The sequence below is a fragment of the Rhinatrema bivittatum genome, chromosome 6 (assembly GCF_901001135.1).
Source record: "Rhinatrema bivittatum chromosome 6, aRhiBiv1.1, whole genome shotgun sequence".
Classification (NCBI taxonomy): domain Eukaryota; kingdom Metazoa; phylum Chordata; class Amphibia; order Gymnophiona; family Rhinatrematidae; genus Rhinatrema; species Rhinatrema bivittatum.
The window spans coordinates 100,213,029-100,236,470 of NC_042620.1; the positions used below are offsets into that span (position 1 = coordinate 100,213,029).

Sequence of the window (23,442 nt, forward strand, 5' to 3'; positions counted from 1 at the left end):
ATTACTATGGAAAAATTAACCAAAAGGCATACAAAAATCACAGTATTCTAAATAAATCAAGTCCCCATTATTAACTTGGGAAGAATTTTAAAGGAAAAAAAGAAAAATATGAAATACACAATATGGAGAGAATATAATCTTGAATAAGAACATAAGAACATAAGAAAATGCCATAATGGGTCAGACCAAGGGTCCATCAAGCCCAGCATCCTGTTTCCAACAGTGGCCAATCCAAGCCATAAGAACCTGGCAAGTACCCAAAAACTAAGTCTATTCCATGTAACCATTGCTAATGGCAGTGGCTATTCTCTAAGTGAACTTAATAGCAGGTAATGGACTTCTCCTCCAAGAACTTATCCAATCCTTTTTTAAACACAGCTATACTAACAGCTAGTCCTCTCAATTTACAATACTAATCCCAGAACTCCAGTCAATCCCCCTTATCTGACAAAAAAATGTCTCCAAATGAGCAGGATCCTGAAAAATAAACGTATTCCTCTGATATGTAATCAGGCACTTGCAAGAGAATTTTAGGAAAAATACTGCACATAAAGCTACAACTCTTGGCTTTAATTGTAAAAACTGCTTCCTCCTTAATTTGGTGCTTCTAGTAACATCGGGAAAAAATTGAACATTTTGTTCACAAAAAAAGGAAATCTTTATTTTTAAAATATTTTTGAAGCACCAGATTTTTATCCTGTTCTAAACTAAAAGATACCAAAATGGTTGCCCTGATTGGTATATCATCAATGGAAGCTTGTAGAAAGGAGATCAAATTAGGACTATCTTCTTGCAATACCTCCATTATATCCTCCTGCCCCTCACCCTTCCTTCTAAAATGGGGGACATAATATTTGTATATATCAAAATCTCTTTAGCAACATAAATATATAATATTTCTCAGATATTTTTTTTAATAATTCATATGCGGATAATAACCTAGAGATTGGAAAAATTAAGTAATGAAAATTTTTAACTCATATTTTCTAAATTTTCAAGCTGTTTATATATAGTTAGACTATAAAAAGGGCCCTGCTAGATTGCACAGAAGTAATCTGATTTTTTAAAGACAAAACTTTGATTCTAAGATAGTTAATTGTATTCCATGATCTTCAAGCACTGTCTTAATTTCACCAGAGAACTTTCTAAATTGGCCTGTTGACTGGAATAGTGATTTCTTTATTTTGCTGACAACTCTCAGATTATCGGCAGATAACCGCGTGTGATAATTCCGCAAATCGCGCTAACAGCAGTTAACGTGATTTGCAATTTTGTATTCAGGGGGCGGAGTTAATGTAAAGTAGGGAGGATTTATCGTGTGCTGTGAAACAGCTGCACTGTTAGCGCGGCCAATAACTACATCTCTTTCATTTGTGTTACAGGCTGGTAAAGGTTTATTGTGGTTCATGATGTTTCCTGACAGGCCTGTTTGAGAGAGAGAGAGAGACTTATAGTGCCTCCTCCTTAGACAGGTATTTGTATCCCTATGGGAGGCCCACCTAGTAACTCGAGGTGAGGGTTAAGTATTAGTGTAGGGGGTTAGGGGCCACTTTCACATTTAACATGAGATGTACGAACAGAACAGTGGTCTCTTGTGAAGATTTGCTGGCCTTCGGAGTGAGGAAACTCACTCCAAGATGAGATTTGTGCAACAACAAGCTAGGTGGAGAGAACATTGCACAAATCTCATCTTGGAGTGAGTTTCCTCACTCCGAAGGCCAGCAAATCTTCACAAGAGACCACTGTTCTGTTCGTACATCTCATGTTGAATGTGAAAGTGGCCCCTAACCTCCTACACTAATACTTAACCCTCACCTCGAGTTACTAGGTGGGCCTCCCATAGGGATACAAATACCTGTCTAGGGAGGAGGCACTATGATAAGTCTCTCTCTCTCTCTCTCTCTCTCTCTCTCTCTCTCTCTCTCTCTCTCTCTCTCTCTCTCTCTCTCTCTCTCTCTCTCTCTCTCAACATCATGAACTGCGATATACTGGCAATGTAGCCCAAATTGGGCTAGTAACAGCCTTTTGCATAGCTGATATTGCAATTTGCGATACACATGCTTATTAGCATAAGGTACACCCCTTTTTGGTATCGCATGCGATATTGGAAAATGAGGCCCTTAGTTGTGCTATTGAAATGTGATAAACATATTGAAAAATTGGGTAAAAGAAATTTGGAGCACTTAGGTGTTCGGTAATAGTTCAGTTAAATATTGAGTGATTGGTTTTAAAAAGTAGGTCACGTGATGGGGTTTTAAAAAAATGAGGCGACTGTGTGTGCGATATATACGATACTGGTTGCAGCCCTATGTGGGCAAGAGCCAGGCGACTGTGAGAGCACATTTATTCTGATACAATTTCCAAAAAATTAAATTTTTTGAGATAATATTGGTTTAAGATAATTCCTCCCTGTTTGGGACATGGTATGACTGATAGATTTATATGAGGAGGATTGGAAGCCTTATATAGTTCATTTTGTGTGAGTTTAATAATTGTTTGCCATATAGTATTGTAATCTGAGAATAATTTTAGACACGTTGTGTTGTGGAATGGTCTAAGTCTTCTGACATGTTTGCTATCTGCTTGCTGCCTGAGGAGTCAGAGGCAGCATATAGTGTTGCTTATGAATGAGAAGATATGTGAAGAGTAGACTTGGGGATGTAAGATGAGAACAGCTGCTATAAACACAGATATTTGGGGGTCACCAGAATGAGAGACAAAAATCACTGAAGTAAAGAAAGGCAAATGGAAATTATTATTAATTGAACGCAAATGATCAGACACATGCAGTACGGATGCTAAGTCAGGTTTGCCAAAGAGAGAGAAAAAGAGCGTGAGAAAGAAAGAGAGTGGGAGGGAGGAAGGGAAGAAAAGCAAAAAGGAAATGTAGAGATTACTTACCTGATAATCTCGTTTTCCTTAGTGTATGCAGATGGACTCATTACAAATGGGTATAGTGTGCTCGTGCTAGCAGTTGGAGACGAATCTGACGTCAGCACGGGTACATATACCCCCGCAGGAAGTGCAGCAACTCAGTAATCTTCCTTGCAAAAGCTTTATGGATATATGTGTGACTGACCGATCGATTAAATGAACAGGATCACCCTGACCGATTGATAGTAGCTGGAGACCGCCAGTGTTCTCAACCGGAAGGCGTCGACACCCGGCAGGGTGGATGCCCTATATAAGAAAACATGGCTTACCGTGAGTCGGTGAATCCCCATGTATACCGGCAGCCGGGCGGGATGCTGAGTCCATCTGCATACACTAAGGAAAACGAGATTATCAGGTAAGTAATCTCTACATTTCCTAGCGTGTAGCAGATGGACTCATTACAAATGGGATGTACAAAAGCTACTCCCGGACTGGGTGGGAGGCTGCCCGGGGTCCGTTTAGGATTGCCCTCGCAAATGCTGTGTCCTCCCTAGCCTGGACGTCCAGACGGTAGAATCTGGAGAAGGTATGGAGGGAGGACCACGTTGCCGCTTTACATATCTCTGCAGGCGACAGCATCCTAGTTTCTGCCCAGGAGGCCGCTTGGGCCCTGGTAGAGTGAGCCTTGACCCGTAGAGGTGGTGGATTTCCCGCTTCTACGTAGGCCGCCTTGATAACTTCCTTGATCCAGCGAGCAATAGTCGCCCGTGAGGCCGCTTCTCCTTGCTTCTTCCCACTGTGAAGGACGAACAGGTGGTCCGTCTTTCGTACTGCTTACGACATTTCCAGGTATCTGGACAGCAACCTGCCGATGTCGAGATGGAGCAGTCTTCGACCTTCTTCTGACTTCTTCAAACCTTCCGTGGTTGGCAAGGATATGGTTTGGTTGACGTGGAAGTGTGAGACTACTTTGGGTAAGAAGGAAGGAACCGTGCGAAGATGGTTAGCCCCTGGGGTGATTCTGAGAAACAGTTCGCGGCAGGACAGCGCTTGTAGCTCGGAGATGCGGCGAGCTGAGCATACGGCCAGCAAGATCATCATCTTCAAGGTTAACAAACGGAGGGACAGGCCTCGGAGGGGTCTGAAGGCGGGTCCCGCTAGGAATTCCAAGACTAGGTTGAGGTTCCACAGGGGCACTGGCCACTTCAGTGGCGGGCGAATGTGTTTGACTCCTTTCAAGAAACGTGAAACGTCTGGGTGTGTGGCAATGCTATTGCTGGCACTCCTGGGGCCGTAGCAGGATAGCGCTGCCACCTGAACCTTGATTGAACTGAGGGACAGACCCTTCTGAAGTCCATCTTGCAGGAAATCCAGAATGATGGGGATTTTAGCGGCATGCAGATTAGTGCTGCGAGTTTCGCACCAGGCTTCAAATACTCTCCAGATCCTTATATAAGTTAGTGATGTGGAGAACTTGCGTGCTCGGAGGAGTGTGTCTATTACCGGCCCCGAGTATCCCCTTTTCTTCAGTCTAGCCCTCTCAATGGCCATACCGTAAGAAAGAATTGAGCTGGATTCTCGTGGAGGATGGGACCTTGTTGCAGCAGGTCTCTGTGAGGGGGCAGGGGTAGAGGATCCCCCGCCAGTAGTCTTCTCATGTCTGAGTACCAGGATCTTCTTGGCCAGTCCGGGGCCACCAGAAGAACTAGGCCCCTGTGCCACTGAATCTTGTGTATAATGGCACCCAGCAGGGGCCATGGGGGAAAGGCATATAGCAGGATCCCCGGAGGCCATGGCTGCACCAGGGCGGCAATCCCGTGAGATAGAGGATCTCGCCTGCGACTGAAGTATCTGGGTACTTGAGTGTTGGACCTGTCCTCTAGTAGGTCCATGCCCGGGGTCCCCCACTGATCCACAATCATCTGGAAGACCGTGGGTGACAGCTGCCATTCCCCCGGGTTTAGGCTTTCTCTGCTGAGGAAGTCTGCCGTGGCGTTGCCCTTCCCGGCAATGTGGACGGCGGAGATGTCCTGGAGATTTGCTTCTGCCCAAGCCATCAAGGGGGCTATTTCTAAGGATACCTGTCGGCTTCTGGTTCCACCCTGTCGGTTGATGTATGCCACCGTGGTGGCGTTGTCCGACATCACTCTGACTGCTCTGTTTCGGAGTCTGTGGGCAAATCGCAGGCAGGCTAACCTGACTGCCCGTGCCTCTAGTCGGTTGATGTTCCACCCCGACTCTTCTCTGTTCCACCGCCCCTGGGCGGTTAGCTCTTCGCAGTGTGCTCCCCAGCCGCTCAGGCTGGCATCTGTAGTGAGCAGGGTCCAGGTTGGGGAGGACATCCTTGACCCCCGGTTCATGTGGCTGGGCTGCAGCCACCACCGTAACTGATACCGTACTCTGGCTGGTAGAGGTAGATGCACGGTGTAGTTCTGTAATCGTGGGCGCCACCGAGATAGGAGGGCGTGCTGTAACGGTCTCATATGAGCCCGTGCCCATGGTATCACTTCCAGAGTGGAGGCCATTAGGCCGAGGACCTGTAGGTAATCCCAAGCTGTGGGCTGATTGGTGCTCAGCAGATTCTGCAAGCGATCCCGGAGTTTTGATTTCCTCTTGGAGGTCAGGCTGATCTTGGCTTCCTGGGTGTCAAATCGGACACCTAGGTATTCCAGTGACTGCGAAGGCTGTAGGGAACTCTTGTTTATGTTGACTACCCATCCTAGGCTTTCCAGAAGAGATATAAACTCTGTTGGTTGCCCGGTGGCTCTCCTCCGGTGACTTTGCCCTGATCAGCCAATAGTCTAGGTAGGGATGGACGAGAATGCCTTCCTTCCTGAGTGACGCCGCCACCACTACTATTACCTTGGTAAAGGTCCGTGGTGCGGTGGCTAACCCGAAGGGTAGAGCCCGGAACTGAAAGTGCTGATCCAGGACTTTGAAGCGTAAGTAACGCTGGTGATCCCGATGAATTGGGATATGCAAATAGGCCTCTGAGAGATCCAGGGATGTGAGATACTCCCCTGGCTGTATTGCACTTCGGACTGACCGCAGAGTTTCCATGCGAAATCCTGGGACCCTTAAGTGCCGGTTGACTGACTTGAGGTCCAGGATGGGTCTGAAGGTGCCTCCCTTCTTGGGGACAATGAAATAAATGGAGTAATGCCCAGAATTTATGTCCCATGCAGGCACTGGGATTATGGCTTTTAGGGACAGGAGTCTCTCCAAGGTAGCTGCCAGCGCCGCCCTGTTGAGGGGCGGACAAGGCAATTCCACAAACTTGTCCGGAGGGAGATGAAGGAAGTCCAGGTAATACCCGTCCCGGACAATGGCGAGGACCCCACTGGTCTCGACCCACCTGCAGTAAAATAGGGTTAGCCTGCCCCCTATGGCTTCTTCCCCCAGATGGGTCGGCTGATTTTCATTGTGGGGTGCGGCCGGGACCCGACCCCGAGCCGGTTCCCCTCTTGTGCCTGGTCCGAAAGGACTGGTTCCTGGTCTGAGAACGAGGTGCTTGGTAGCGAGCCCTGTAAGGATTGAAGCGTTGAGAGCTTCTACCTCTGGATGGTCTAGGAAAAGGGCGCTGGGTCCTCCTTGACCTGTCCTCCAGTAGACGGGGTAATGGAGATGCGCCCCATTTATTAGCCAGTTTCTCGAGGTCGCTGCCGAACAGGAGGGATCCCTTAAAGGGCATTCTTGTAAGGCGAGTCTTGGAGGAGGATTCGGCCGACCAATTTCGTAGCCAGAGGTGTCTTCTGGCTGCCACTGAGGATGATACTCCCTTGGCTGCTGTACGAACTGCTGAGCGACTGTCGACTTTCCCATTTGTTCTAGTTTAAAAGTTGCTCTATCTCCTTTTTAAAGGTTAGTGCCAGCAGTCTGGTTCCACCCTGGTTAAGGTGGAGCCCATCCCTTCGGAAGAGACTCCTCCCTCCCCAAAATGTTCCCCAGTTCCTAACAAAACTGAATCCCTCTTCCTTGCACCATCGTCTCATCCATGCATTGAGACTCCGGAGATCTGCCTGCCTCTAGTGACCTGCGCATGGAACAGGGAGCATTTCAGAGAATGCTACCCTGGAGGTTCTGGATTTAACAAACAGTCTAACTTCAGTTAGTCAGCCAGAGTGACTCACTGCTCTCTTGATTAACAAATGTTGGTACCTAATCAAACCAAATCACATTACCTCAACACCTTTCCAAGGTGAGTAACTGAACTGAACTTTTCAACCTTTTTACTTAGGTATACACTGCTCCTAGCTTATTTCTAGCTTCTGGCTACTTTTCTCTCTTTTTTTTTTTTTTTTGGTTTGTTTTTAATATACAAACACTCTAACTTCTGCTTACTAGCTGCCTTACAGACTTTTAAAAATAAACACTAACTACTGCTTACTAGCTGTCTTACTGACTGACTATTTAAAAATACGAAGTCTAAATTTATTTATTTATTTATTTATTATTTTATTTAGAATTTTTATATACCGGCAAGGTATTTCTTATTATTTAAACTTCTGTTTATTTACTGCCTTACTGACTATTAAAAGCACAAACACACTAAATAATATTCCCAAATAGTTAACTTTGCCCCAATACTTTTAAAAAAGACAATGTCCCAAGCAAAAACTTACTGATTCCTTTCAGCCACCAGTAAGGTGATCCTCTCCTCTCAGTGCTCCCATTGGATTTTGTGCACTTCTTATTTCTGTAACAAAGAATCTTTTGTTGGGAGTGATATTTTGGCAGGATTGGGGTTTTGTTGGGGGAGGCTCTGGGGCATAGTTGCTATTTTGTTTTTGGTTTTTTTTTGTTTGTTTGTTTTTTAATGAAACACTAATTAAAGTTTGTTCATTTTTCTTTCAGTTTGTTTGTAACGAAAGCATATCCCTACTAGTTGGATGTATGCCAAGGGAAATACAAGATAGGAATCAAAATATTAAGAAACAGCTTTTTTAGATGGTGGTGATAAACCAGAATAAATCAATCAGATCATGTGAGAACTGATGCAAAGAATTAAAATGCATTGTCAGGTAGCAGCTGAAGTTTGATTGATGAGAAAACTGCTGAATATTCTGAAGTTATTCACATCTTATTCAGAAATTATAAGGGGAAGTGAAGATAATGTAGATTTTCCAAACAGTATGGCTAAAATGTCCTAAAGCTTTTGAGAATGCTGTTTTCAAAAGATAAATCATCATAGATATAGATGGTAACTTTAATACTGGAGCATGGGCGCACATGTGCGCGCATTTGCCAGCTCACGTCCAGAGAAATGTCCATTTATAACATGCACATGTATATGCGCGCATGTTATAAAAAAGCCTGGATGTGCGTACATGTGCGCACAATTTTAAGTGGATGTGTGCATATACACGCAAATCCTGCATGTACTGCATAAATCAGGAAACTTTTACAAGGGACGCGCACCGACACCATAGGTAGTTTTCCCAGTTTGTTCTTAGTTCACCCAGTTTAGGAATAGGCCTTGCAATTCTCCCCGCTCCCCCCCCCCCCCCCCACCTCCCAAAAAAAAAGTTTATAGCCACTCTTCCCCCCCTGCTAGCTCCGACTTTAAAACCCAGCTACCTGGCCTAAATGTTTATATTTTACTAATTACATGCCATCCAATGCAGAAGTAAATTTACATGATAGGGGACCCTGTCACATGCCTGTGTGCCTAAGTATTTATGTGCACATATCTTGGCCTTCCCCAACACACCCACACACCCTACCCAGACCATGCCCACTTCCCACTCCTTTTTGCAAACCCTTGTACACACAGCAGGAGAAACCTACATCCTTGGGCAGCTTATAAAATCTACTCAGCTCACACCGGCCCAACTTGTGTGCATATCTCCTGGCGATGGCACACACAGGGCTTTTAAAATTTACCTGTTAGAATGTAAGAAACAATTTGTAAGTTTCCTGTTGTCTTCTTACCAGACAATGTGGCTAGGACCATAAATTATATATCCTGCACAAAAAGAATGTGTGTTAAATTTAATTTCTGTTAGCAATTCTATAGTAAATACCTTGGTAATGACTACTGAGGTTAATATCATTCTGTTTCCCTGCTTAGGATATCCATTATGCAGCTGCACTAACTTCTACTTTGATTTAGTATTTTTATTCCACCTTTTGTGACTGGTTCACCACTTCAAAGCTGATTATATTATCAATGATGATTTAATGCACCTAAATATGTGGTAAATAGTGACCCTTTCACCCCATGGTCAAGGTTTGGTACAAAATGCAAACTGTTTAATGTGGGGGCTAAACCCATTGGTGCATGCACTGAGTTAATAGTATTGAGGCTTGGTTACTTAAGTGAACATTTTTTACAAAATGCCCTTTTTATATTGCACATTTGTATAAAGTTGTCAAGTGGTATTAAAATAACTGCAAGATTGTAAATAATAAGAAATTATTATATTAATTATTTATTACTTATGTTTTTATTTTGTTTGATATGTATGATTTATATGTATTATACAATATTTTTAGACACTACCTTGGGTGATTCTTTTGAATAGGGAGGTGATTAAATTGAAATTTTAAATAAATATATTGTCTTTTTCAGACCATCTGGAAGGTACAAATGTTTTGTTCACTTTTCTCCATTTCATGTTTTACTCACTTTTCTCATTACTAGATGGCAATGTAATATAGCAATGTTTTACTCCTCACTGGAGACACATCAGCCACTTTCTAGCAAACTCATTGTCCATTGAAAACATTGAAGGAGAAGATAAGGATGAGAATAGTGAGGCAAGGTTAATCTCTTTCTGTAATGAATTGCCTTAAGAGAAGATTTATAGAGGAGAAAGTAGACAAATGGTTAATTTTCAGCCAAATAAATGTCTGTTTCCTGAAGGTAGAGTGCTGAAAAACTCTCAAGCAAAAATCAATTTTGCTTTCAGATTTGTCAGAGTCTCAAGAAGGTTCTTACCATCTCCAACTCCTTCTCTTCCCCAGGCAAAATACATTAAAATTGCAATATACTTGGTCTCCTTATCTGGTGATGAAGAAGCCTAAGGTTACTTTCTACCTAGTGTATTGCAAGGCTAAGAAATGTGCTGCTGTATCTGAATCACCTGGGAAGCTTAAAATTATAACTGTATATGGGGCAAGAGGGAGGGGGTTAGACAAAATACTTTTTAGTGTTCATGTATAGTTTAGTCCCTCAGTAGTGAAGCTTCTCATAATGAGAGCGCTTGATAAGGATTATAAAGTCACAAGCAGTACTAAATTTGTAGCAAAGAATATTAATGATAATGGATAAAAAGAAGTTTTGCAAAGCTGAGAGAATATTAATCTAAGTCATTCAGCTGCAAGGCAAGAAGTAGAGGTGACTACCAATTTTATATTGTTATTTAACACAAATAGAATTCAGTAAGGATTTTTTTTAGGTGTTTGTGTTGATCTAAAACATGTCTACTTATCTGTTTTTTCTAACTTCAAATATTATATGCTATGTCCACTGGGAAATATGCTATATCTGAAGTGCAATACCAAATGTAAGCTAAAGTAAACATATCTCCACCTTTTAACAAACAGTGCTAACAGCTAGATCTCATCATGTGAGATAAAACAGACTATGGACCCCTAATTCACCACAGAAGATAATAGTGTGTCTTAATGTCACATTTGGAATTTGGCAGAAAGAAATTGCCAGTAGATTTAAAATATAACCTTTGCATAGTTTTCCTTTCATGACATACCAAATGTTTTCTTTACTACTTACTACTACTTTTACATCCAGTTGGTTTCTGTATAAATCCCACAATCTTCCCTATCCCAGCTGTAGAAATGTATGCTGTCATTAGTCTTCCCTCTCTACCAGTCTGCAAATTTAAAACCTTTTTTCATCCCAGCCACCTGAAGATATGGGAACAGGCTCAGATTTCTATCTCTTGGCAGCACTGAGTTATTAAGAAGGTACCAAAAGTATAGTTTTCTTCAAAATATACTAGAAACAGCAAAATACCAAAGATAAAAAAATGCTGAAGCCCAGCTCCAGCAGTGATGCTGCAGAAATACAGATACCAGAACTTTACTGAAATTAAAAAAGCAAACATATAATTCTTTGTTAAATATAAAATAAATGGAGGTTAACACTTTAATCCTATTGGGACAACTGTTGAATCTGCTGGTTGGCAACTATCCCAGTTTATATAATCCTGAACTTCCACTATTGGATTCTGTTTATGCATCTCTTTGTAATTCGTTCAGATTGGTGAAGTTTAACAGACTGGCAGAAGTAGCGTAGTATAAAGATCTTGCTCTGCATTAAACATAAGCATACTCTTCTATGAATGACAATAGCATCATTAATTAGTACTCCAGATACCATAGCAATATAGAGAACAGATTTGAAATGAAGGACTTGTCATTTTTTAGTTAACACATATGGGCCGATACAATATTTGCACAGGAAAAATGGGCACTCATGATTGAGCGCCCGCTTTCCTAATATGCTCCCATCACTTCTCCTGGGCGCACGAGCAGGAGGCTGAGCCACTGCATTAATAAGGAGAGAATAGGAGAAATTGTGTATCTCCTTGGCATCAGGCAGCTAGGAGAAGTTGCTGTGTATGGGTTAGGAAAATGCACACTCAATTTTACAAACATCCGTTTTCCTATCCCGTGCATGGAAAATGGACGTTCGTAAACTGCAGCTGCACACAGCTACATAGGAAAGTTTAAGAGGAGGATCAAATTAAGACAGCAAATTTGGTTGATCATGATCACATTTACATTACCATGCTTCAGTGTATGACCAAATATAAATTGATTATTGCCCAATAAAAATGGTGATATTAATTTTCAGTGCCAAATTCTATATTTAGCATTACTAAAAATATACTAAATCCTTACTTACTAATTAAATGGGACAATTTTGAGAAACAGATTACGGTGGTAGGCTGCATGGCCCACCTATTATACCCTTCTCACTGCAGTTGAGAGAAAGCAGTTTGTCCATTTATCCCATATTTTAAAGAAAGAATAAAGTCTGTTCCAAGAGAGAATTAAAACAAAATGCCTTGTACCTTTCTTTAAAACAATACTCTCCCCCTCCATTCCTTAAATATATTTCTCTTTTTTCCTCATGTATTCACAGTGAAAGTATATGTCACCCCATGGCATTCAATCATTCCTTAATTTTATTATTTTTTTTTTTTTATTCTAGCATGCTCTATCCTAAAAAGGGAGAAGCGGATGAGGACAAAGAATGTTCACTTTAACTGTGTTACAGTGTATTACTTCACAAGGAGGCAAGGCTTCACCAGTGTACCCAGTCAGGGAGGCAGCACCTTGGGCATGTCCAGCCGTCATAACAGTATTCGCCAGTATACCCTTGGAGAGTTTGCCATGGAACAGAAAAGGCTACACAGAGAGATGTTGAGAGACCACCTAAGAGAGGAAAAACTCAATTCCTTGAAAATGAAGGTAACTGCCCTTATCTATTCCTTTTCTTTACCATCAGCTAATCCAGTAATGGCAAGAAGCCAAATTAGTTCATTTTTGTACTTAGTATCACAGCTTTGAATATCAATTTGGATTTAGTAATCACAGAATAACCCCGAGTTGCTTTTCTTTCTTCATGCAAACGACTGCCTTAGCACTACAAGTAGCTCCCACAAAGTAACATTGCAATTGCTTCTGTATACCCACTAAAGTTTCTTCTTTATTTGTTTTTGTTTTTTTAATAAGTTTAATATGTAGATTCCTTATTATATAAAGACTTCAAAATATGATGTCCACCTAGTTTAATTTCAGATGCAGGTGTGAGGCAGTGCCCCTAGTGTTACCCTGTTTACCTGTGCAGGACCAAGCTAGAAGCCTGGTCCAACTTAAATTCCTTAAGGAAAGTATACTCCAGGGGCAGCATCCTGCGGGGCAGGTGGGGCTTAGAGGCCATAATCACACACTGGGAAATAAGAGCTGGGATCCTGGTGGGAATAACCAGACCAGGCCTAGGTCTCCAGGAGGAAGACAACTCCTGTAACATAACACTGTCCAAACACCCAGCTGAGATGAAACTGAACTGTGTGTACTGAGGGAAGCAGTACTGAACTGTTAAGTGAAGAGAGTACAGGGTTCTGAAGGGACGACAGAGTAGTAAAATCACAAGCAGATTGTGATAAATTTCAGGAAGACCTTGTGAGACTGGAAAATTTGGGCATCCAAATGGCAGATGAAATTTAATGTGGATAAGTGCAAGGTGATGCATATAGGGAAAAATAACCCATGCTATAATTACACAATATTAGGTTCCATATTAGGAGCTACCACCCAAGAAAGAGATCTAGGTGTCATAGTGGATAACACATTGAAATTGTCGGTTCAGTGTGCTGTGGCAGTCAAAAAAGCAAACATAATGTTGGGAATTATTAGAAAGGGAATGGTGAATAAAACGGAAAATGTCATAATGCCTCTGTATCACTCCATGGTGAGACCGCACCTTGAATACTGTGTACAATTCTGGTTGCCGCATCTCAAAAAAGATATAATTGCGATGGAGAAGGTACAGAGAAGGACTACCAAAATGATAAGGGAATGGAACAACTCCCCTATGAGGAAAGACTAAAGAGGTTAGGACTTTTCAGCTTGGAGAAGAGACGACTGAAGGGGGATATGATAGAGGTGTTTAAAATCATGAGAGGTCTAGAACGGGTAGATGTGAATCGGTTATTTACTCTTTTGGATAGTAGAAAGACTAGGGGGCACTCCATGAAGTTAGCATGGGGCACATTTAAAACTAATCGGAGAAAGTTCTTTTTTACTCAACGCACAATTAAACTCTGGAATTTGTTACCAGAGGATGTGGTTAGTGCAGTTAGTATAGCTGTGTTTAAAAAAGGATTGGATAAGTTCTTGGAGGAGAAGTCCATTACCTGCTTTAAGTTCACCTAGAGAATAGTCACTGCCATTAGCAATGTAACACGGAATAGACTTAGTTTTTGGATACTTGCCAGGTTCTTGTGGCCTGGATTGGCCACTGTTGGAAGCAGGATGCTGGGCTTAATGGACCCTTGGTCTGACCCAGTATTGCATTTTCTTATGTTCTTATGTTCTTATGTGTGAAGCTGTAATAAAGATATACTGTTTTAAGAAAGCCTGGAATCAGAATAGTTTGTCTCCAGAACTGTAGGAATCACCACTTGGTCCCACATATGGTGTTATGCATGGGATATTTTTCTAAAGCTTTGCACAGAAAGAAAAAAAAAAAAAAACCAACCTCCAAGAAAGTGTCTGTTGGGAGTACAGAGAGTTTTGAAGAGGACCTGTGGTTCTAAACGTAGTACAGAACACAGGAGGTCTGTGGCTCGAAAACAAAGTGCAGAGCACAGGGGTGCACAGAACATGGTAGTTTGTAGGGTGTGGCTCAGAAGCTGCACTAAATTAAAAAAAAAAAGGTTTAAAAGTGTCAGGTAGAGAGTAAACTATGAGTGGGCCTAATTGCAGGGACAGCCAGGAAGTGGTAATTGTGTACCAGCTAATGGGAGAAGCCCGGCTGAATAGATAGAGAATTAAAAGTGATATAGTTATTACTAGTTATGCAGGTTTGTTTGTTTTGTTTTTTTTTAATTGTCTTGAAAAAAAGAAAAGAGGAAGGAACACTGGTGCAACAGGGCTGTGCTAAACAGGGTGTGGCCATGGAAAAGCAGTCAGAGTGGGCTGTGAGTGCAGTGAAAGGAAACATGGTGGGGCCCACTTCCAGCAAGCAAGCCACTCTACTGGGAAGGTGTGCAGCCATGAGAAAATCTGGAACAGCCAGAGTACTGCAGCACCAGAATGCAGCAGTCAAAGCATGACTGAAGGAAGCTGGCAAGCATTGATCCAGAATCTCCAGGAGGTAAATAGGAAGTTACAAGAGATTCTTGCAAGGAGTCAGCGGGCCTGGGCCTGAGCAAAAAACAGAACCACAAAGCACACTGGGCCAAGCTCAACTTCTATTTGGAGTGGAGCCTTGTAGCCTTATCAAGAAATGGCGACACAGAGTGCCCAGGAGGTGGCACTACAGAGTGGCCAGCAGGCTGCAATACTGATTGGCCAGAGGATAGCACTACAGGTGGTCCTGAGGAAGACCTTGTAGGACAGTGGTTCTCAACCCTGTCCTGGGGACCCCCCCAGCCAGTCGGGTTTTCAGGATATCCACAATGAATATGCATGAGAGAAAATTTGCATGTTATGGAGGCAGTGCATGCAAATTTTCTCTCATGCATATTCATTGTGGATATCCTGAAAATCCGACTGGCTGGGGGGTCCCCAGGAACAGGGTTGAGAACCACTGCTGTAGGGTGCTCAAACACTACCAGTATTCCAGAGACAACTCCCATGAGAAGTCCAGAGAGAGAGGGAATAGAAAGGCAAGCGAGAGGTGCCTTGGACAGCCCAGAGGATGGCACTGTGGAGACCCCAGCAAGTTAAGGCTGCAGTAGAGCCAACGATTGGTGTGGGCAAGTGGCCAGAGTGTACAGAGTGTACAGAAGTGGAAACTGCATAGAGGGAAATGCTGTAGAGTTTACAGAAGAGGAAACTACAGAGAGCCTGGAGGAAGTGCTGCAGAGTGTACAGAAGAGGAAACCGCAGAGAGCCCAGAGGGAAGCACTGTGGAGAACTTGGAGGAAGATTCCATGGAAAGCCCAGAGGATGGCACTGTGGAGAACTTGGAGGAAGATTCCATGGAAAGCCCAGAGGATGGCACTGTGGAGACTCCAGCAACTGAGGATACAGAGGAGCCAAGGAAGGGCTCTACATCAGAGATACCAGATGCCAGGAAGTGGGCGCAGCTGGTTATAGAGGAATCAGCACTGGTGGTCCATAAAGCTCCACTGAGATGGAATTCAAACCCAGAGCCAGCAAATGACTTAAAGGACTGGGGATGAGCACTGTGTGACTGGCACACTGGGTGGTGGTCATGCCGCTGTTTAGGGTGACCCTAAGAGATGGGGTGAGCATGTCACTAGGTCCCCGTTCCCAAGTGTAGCTGGTGGGAAGCCAAAGGAAGGCAAATGGGATGCCTTGGACTCTCCTGTATGGTATGCAGGAGGGAGTAGGGATGCTTGGTCTGATGGGTCAAAGCTGAGGGGAGGGATATGTGAGACAGTGAGCCTAGTGTTCCCCTGTTTATGCCTGGTCCAACTTAATTTCCTTAAGGAGAGTATACTGTATGGGCGGGATCCTGTGGGGCAGGTGGGGCTCAGAGGACATAAACAGAGACTAGGGAATAAGATCTGGGATCCAAGTGGGGATAACTAGACCAGGCCTAGATCTCCAGGCGGAAGGCAGCTCCTGTCCAATCACTGAGCTGAGACAAAGCTGAACTGTGAGTACTGAGGGAAGCAGTTCTGAATGTTGTGGAATCGCGGGTAGTGGTTCCATCTCTGGTATTTTCGTATGCCCCTGGGCCCCGATACAGCCGCCGAGGAGCTCTGGCAAGCACCGAGGCAGGTGAGAGGTGCCCCAGCATGGCTTGAAGATGGACAGCGATGACCTCAACCACAGCCACACCTGTACGCAGCAGAAAGAGACCCAAACAACGCAATGTTGGCCTCATGAGTGGTCCTCCAACTACTCCAAGCCCTTTCGGACCTGCCGCATGGAGCAGCAACTGCGACAGGGTGGACAGTGGTCAGAGGATGAGGACATCAAAGATGAAGACTTGAACACATGAAGAATGCAATCTGGATACGTGGAGTGAAAAGGAACTCTGGTCACGTATATGAAGAAACTCTGGAAAAGCCATAAGTTGCTTGAAGAAGACTTGGTCGATACCGGACGTCATGCACCCTACACAACCTAGCCGGACTGGTCTCAGACCAAGCAGGCAGCGCATCCTACACAGCCAGGTAGGCTGGTCACGGACCAAGCTAGTGGTTCCCCACACAAGTTAGCAGAGCTGAGTCGGTACTGCACATCACGTGCCCATATACTCAGCCAATGAAGACAGGTCACGGATCACGCTGGTGGTTCCCCACACAGAGAAGATGGAGATGGAAGTGAAGACTCCGACTAAGCCTGTTCCAAATGCACCCTGCACAGCTGATAAAGGCCAGGCAGGGCCACGCCGGAACAGATCGGATAAAGACTTCATTCATGAAGTAAAGGCAGGGTGCAGACTCCAAGGATCCAGACAAAGTTTAGGGTTCGAGGGGATGCCTCTACGATGAAGATTAAAATAAGAAGCTGGAACCTCTTGGAGACTTGCGCTGCCAGGACGAAGATGTACCGGATAAAGGAGACATCAAGACGAGACATCTGGAGACCTTGAGACGATGAAGACGAAGACGTAGCATGAGGACATCACGAAGACACAGGATCCTACATATAACAAAGTTGCTTGAGAAGCAGATGACGAGAAGTCCTAAGGAGGACTGGCTCCTTGCGAAGGCAAGGAAAGAATGAAGACTGAAGCTTTTTATCCTGAAGAAGGAATACTCCCACGATGACATCAGAAATGGACCTCCTTCCTCGCTGTCCCTTTAAGAAGGGAGAAAAGGCGCGGAGAAGGGGCAGGACCACGGACAGCAGCCCTGCTATGCTGAGGAGGAGAAGCAGGGCCTGGCGCTGAAACTAGGCCTCAGAGCAGGCCTAGAGACACGGACAGCCTCCTGCCACTGAAGACAGACCAGAGACGGCTTCGGAGCGCAGACAAGGCCGAGGCTGTGGGTCCTCTTTCCCCGGAGGGCCCAAGGTAAGATGGTGGCCTCCGGACCGTATGGTGACGCCAGTCGGTGGCTCCCTGCCACATGGGAAGTGGGAACGCAGCCTCCTGGCTACATAGCAATGCCTGAATGGCTCCTGCTGCGAAGAGCAGGTCGGCGGCCTCCGTGTCGCTTGGGAGGTGGCAGCGCGGCTCCAGCCGTGCAATGAGCTGTCGGCAGTCTTCGGGCCACGCCGGTGTCTCAGCACGGCTCCAGCCGCGATGGCAGTAGACGGCAGCCTCTGGGCTGCAGAAGACGGCAGGAAAAGGTGGAGAGGCTGCCCATGGAGCAGAATCGTAACACTGAACTGTAAGTAAAACAAATGCACTGTTCTGAAGGGAATACAGTCTACTGTTGTGGATATGTGAAGTTATAATAAAGATATAGGGGTAAATTTTAAAAAGCTATGCGCGGGCATCCCTTGTCGTGCGCTGCCCGGCGAGGATACATGGATGCCCGATTTTATAACATGCACGTGCAGGTGTGCGCATGTTATAAAATTGGGGGTCAGCGCATGCAAGGGGGTGCACAATTGTGCACCCTGCGCGTGCCAACAACCGCGACCTTAACCTGTTCCCTCCCAAGCCCCTACCCTAACCTCCCTTCCCCCAACCAACCCTATCCCTATTCTAGCCCCCCCCCCCCCCCGGGACCTTTGTCCTACCCTTCTGCGCCTGCCAGCACACGATACTCCAACCAGCAGCAAATGGGCGCTGTGCCGAAGGCCTCTGGCCCCGCCCCATGCCCCAGACCACCCTGCCCTGCCCCTTTTTTGAAGCCCTGGGACTTAGACGCGTCCCGAGCCTTTGTAAAATAGGCCCAGCGCCCGTAGGGCTTTGAAAATCTGACCCATACTATTTTAAGAAAGGCTGAAATTAGACTAGTTTGTCTCCAGGCTTCTGGGAATCACCGCTCAGTCCCACAGCAGGTATGAGACAAATTCAGTGTGACTACTAACAAGGGAACAACAGATAATGGGAATGACTATAAAACAGTAAACTTTGTAGGTCACGGCTACTCCCAAAATAAAAAAATATAAAGACGGGTAAATTATACTGTATGACTGTTTTTGAATAGTTACTTGGCCTTTTGTTGATATTTATTTTAGAAAACAATTTGTAGACTGCTTGTTTTATATATTATTCTTTGAATTAACTTATATAATGGTTTCAAAGTGTACAGCCCTTACATAGATAACCAGTCCCTATTGTCTTTTTCCCCATTTATTTGTCTCTTTCTTCTATTTTTTTTGTTGCAGAGTTCTATGCTGTTTTATTACAGTCTTGATTTTTACCATGTTTTCCATAATACAAATCAAATTGATAAGAAATATTACAAAAAATTAATTGTAACCACCAAAAACAGAAACAAAATTTTCTGAAATGCTTTCCCCAGAGATTTATACACATTAGCAAACCCCACCAGTGTCCTTACTAAAAACAAATACAAAAAAAATATATATATAACCTCAAAATAGCCGCCTGTTGTCCCGCAACAACATCAAAAATTCACTTGCCATAGCAAAAGGATGGCTTTATGAGATGAATTCCCTTTCGCTGAATGAGTTAAATACCAAGATTTAATGCTGGTTTTTTTGCTAAGCTTTAAGAAGCAGCTCTTACACTGATACTGACAGATTACACTCTATAAGTGAGTGTGCATACATGGCGTTTGAATGGATGTTTGTCTCTGATGGTGGTTGTGTGTGGTTTGTTTTGAAAGTCTTGAACCTTTTTTATGGTAAGTGTGAATTTTTTATATTCTCTCAGGACAATTGGTGGTTATTTTGAGATTTTCTTTTTAATATATTTTTATCTGCTTTTAGTGAGACAATGATGGGGGTTGCTAATATGTATAAATCTTGTGGCGAAGCATTTTGGACAACAATGCATTTTGTTTTCTGTTTTTGATTATTTATGCTTTTGGTGGCTAGAATTTACTTTGGCTGACCAGATTCCATAGCCCCAGCTGCCATTACCTGCTGTCCCCTGCCACAATGCCCTCTAGCAAGCGTGGTCCATAGCCTGCTCAAAGCTCCAGCTCCTGACATTGACTTTTGCCTGCCATAGCACCCTCTAGCTCCTGCTTCTCCATTCCTGCAGGCACCTGACCCTAGCTCCTGGCACTGTTTTTACACTATGTCGTTCACATAAGTTACCAGTGTTGCTGTCAAAGCTATAACCCACATGGTTGTCAAAGCAATGCCAGATGCACCAGGAGTTGGGTGCTTCTTCCCAGCTCCTGGTTGCAGTGAGAGGTATGGGGGAGTTCCTCAGTGGGCTGGGAGAGTGCCAGGTGAGTTGATCGGAGTCAGGGGAGGATGGGTTTCAAAGCTTAAATCTGTGGCTATTCAGCGATTCTGGAAGGGAGGGGGGAAGTCTGTAAGCCTGATACCTTTAAGCTTTATTTTGGGAGTCTTTATGGGGGAAGAGTGGGCTCGATCACCAGAAACTTATGCATTAAACAAGGTGGATTGGGCTGGGAGGCCTGCAATGTAGCCTTTGAGGGTGGGACTGTTATCCCACATGGGAACTTAATATTCTTTGAATATTGCTGGTTAAGGGCAGTCGTCTCCAAAAACATGTTCCTGGATAACTTAACTGTGCTCTTGCCGATGTCTATAGTCACCCAAATAAGTTATTCAACTAACTCCTAATATCAGAGTTAGCTGTATAACTTACTTGGCTAACTTAACTCTGCCCCCGAAATGCTCCTTAGGTATTCAGTTAGACTTTAGCCGGATAAGTATCAAGGATTTTCAAAAGTGGGCATTTATCCAGATAACTCAACAGATATCTGGGTAAATGTCTTTGAATATCAGCTTCAAGGCATTTTCTTGCAGAAAGAATGCCTAAAAATTGCACATAAAAAAGTTATTCTCACATTTCTGGGTTGCCATGCTTTATAATGCCATGTTTTTGAAAAAAAACTAAATGCATTAGCTAATTATTATCATATGGAAGATTATAGCAGAATAGGAAATGGTAGTTTTTTTCATATTTGTAGCATTGAGAAAGAAAGTTATTTAGTTAAAACCATGGTCTGTATGGCCATTAAATATGATTCTTATCATTGCATTTACATAATTGCTTTTATTTATTTATTTATTTATTTGTTCAGTTTTATATACCGTCATTCGGTGCAGCCATCATAACAGTTTACAAAAATCAGATTTCATTGTAATGTTGTACAAATAAGAACATAAGAACATGCCATATTGGGTCAGACCAAGGGTCCATCAAGCCCAGCATCCTGTTTCCAACAGTGGCCAATCCAGGCCATAAGAACCTGGCAAGCACCCAAAAACTAAGTCTATTCCATGTTACCGTTATTAGTAAGAGCAGTGGCTATTTTCTAAGTCAACTTAAATAATAGCAGGTAATGGACTTCTCCTCCAAGAACTTATCCAATCCTTTTTTAAACACAGCTACACTAACTGCACTAACCACATCCTCTGGCAACAAATTCCAGAGTTTAATTGTGCGTTGAGTAAAAAGAACTTTCTCTGATTAGTTTTAAATGTGCCACATGCTAACTTCATGGAGTGCCCCTAGTCTTTCTATTATCTGAAAGAGTAAATAACCGATTCACATCTACCCGTTCTAGACCTCTCATGATTTTTAAACACCTCTATCATATCATCCCTCAGCCGTCTCTTCTCCAAGCTGAAAAGTCCTAACCTCTTTAGTCTTTCCTCATAGGGGAGCTGTTCCATTCCCCTTATTTTGGTCACCCTTCTCTGTACCTTCTCCATCGCAATTATATCTTTTTGAGATGCAGCAACCAGAATTGTACACAGTATTCAAGGTGCGGTCTCACCATGGAGCAGAGGCATTATGACATTTTCACCAATCCCTTTCTAATAATTCCCAACATTCTGTTTGCTTTTTTGACTGCCGCAGCACACTGAACCGACGATTTTCAATGTGTTATCCCACTATGACACCTACATCTCTTTCTTGGGTGGTAGCACTTAATATGGAACCTAACATTGTGTAACTATAGCATGGGTTATTTTTTCCCTATGTGCATCACCTTGCACTTATCCACATTAAATTTCATCTGCCATTTCGATGCCCAATTTTCTAGTCTCATAATTTGTTCCTGCAATTTATCACAATCTGCTTGTGATTTAACTACTCTGAACAATTTAGTATCATCTGCAAATTTGATTACCTCACTTGTTGTATTTCTTTCCAGATCATTTATAAATATATTGAAAAGTAAGGGTCCCAATACAGATTCCTGAGGCACTCCACTGCCCACTCCCCTCCACTGAGAAAATTGTCCATTTAATCCTACTCTCTATTTCCTGTCTTTTAGCCAGTATTACAAAGAAGCTGAAAAACAATTGAATGACCAGAAAGAACAGCAGTCAGGAATAAAGTACATACTGTTGGGAAGGAAAAGCAGGCTTGCTTATGGTCCCACAGGTAATGAAGGTAGAAATCCAGTTAGGCCTTCAGGCCCTGTACTCTTCTGCTCTAATCTCAGATCTTATGTGTAGGGCCCTCACATAAGGTATGCTTTAGGCATTCAACACTGATTGTTTAAATTAATAAATACCAATACAACTAGTCTGGTTAATAGTTCTTCTCATTTGCCTTTAAGTAATAGAGAATTGTCAAAATATAAAGGGAAAAGAGCAGAGGGACCATATTCAGAGAAACAGGATTTTGAACAAGGATGATATTCCTAGTTTTAATTTCTCCAAATATCTGAGCTTAATAGATGTAGTACAGATGCCCCAGATGTATTTAAATGTGGCCTTTGAAAGCATCCTAGTAGGCCCAAAGTCATTTTGGAGATTCAGAATAATTATTTTTCCTTCTTCAGTATTTAGTCTCAATCAAGTTTTTGGAAGATGGTCATAGCCAAACGCTTACAAGCCACAATATCAAGACAGCCTAGCTACCACACTTCTGCTGCTTAAACTGGCATCCCATTTTAGGAAAAGATCAAATAAACTGGATTGTTCAACCAGCTGGTACAACACTTGTGGGTGTTTTCTTCTGTTTGTAATATGAAAACTTGAAGTGCATTTACATGTAATGGAACTGCGTGCATCACAAATGTCATGTTCGCTTTTCTGGTTTACAGATGACCAAGAATGGCACAATGGAGTCTGATGAAGCCACAGTCCTCACGCTGGATGACATTTCTGATGATGATATTGATTTAGACAACACAGAAGTTGATGAGTATTTTTTTTTACAACCCCTGCCCACAAAGAAACGGAGGGCACTACTGCGAGCTTCTGGAGTGAAAAAGATTGACGTGGAAGAAAAACATGAGCTGCGGGCTATCCGTCTCTCTCGAGAAGACTGTGGCTGTGATTGCAGAGTGTTTTGTGATCCAGAAACTTGCACTTGCAGCCTTGCAGGCATAAAATGCCAGGTAAAGAGCGACATTAGAGCAGCCTTTAAAAACAAGACTGAATAAATTGGTCATTTAATTATAGACTAATATGTGTTTAATTGTTCTTGAGACTTACTAAAACTTCTAGATGTTGTAAGAATTAGCCACTTGTTTGAAAATCATCATGGGAAATCAGTTTGGGGGGGGGTTTGATATGTAAATATAAGGATGAAGGAGTGGTTATGTATTTGTGGAACAACTGATTTTACTGGCTTTATAATAGAAGAAACAGTCTGAAAAGCATTTTGGAAGCTGTAATGTCTGTAGGGTAACCTATATTAATCTTAATTTTATACTGGATTCTTTGCTTTTATTCAGGTGGATCGTATGGCTTTCCCATGTGGTTGTACTAAAGAAGGCTGCAGTAATACAGCAGGCAGAATTGAATTTAATCCTATTCGAGTTAGGACTCACTTTTTGCACACAATAATGAAGCTAGAAATTGAAA

At 43.2% G+C, this 23,442-nt stretch overlaps 1 protein-coding gene across 1 annotated transcript in view; it reads left to right on the plus strand.

Annotated features, from left to right (window-relative positions):
• Window positions 1-23,442, plus strand: part of CSRNP3 (cysteine and serine rich nuclear protein 3) — a 166,068-nt gene that overhangs the window by 139,702 nt on the left and 2,924 nt on the right. Inside the window, 3 exon segments of the mRNA XM_029605641.1 lie at window positions 12,056-12,315; window positions 22,677-22,973; window positions 23,313-23,441. Coding sequence (XP_029461501.1) covers window positions 12,056-12,315; window positions 22,677-22,973; window positions 23,313-23,441 — 686 coding nt within the window.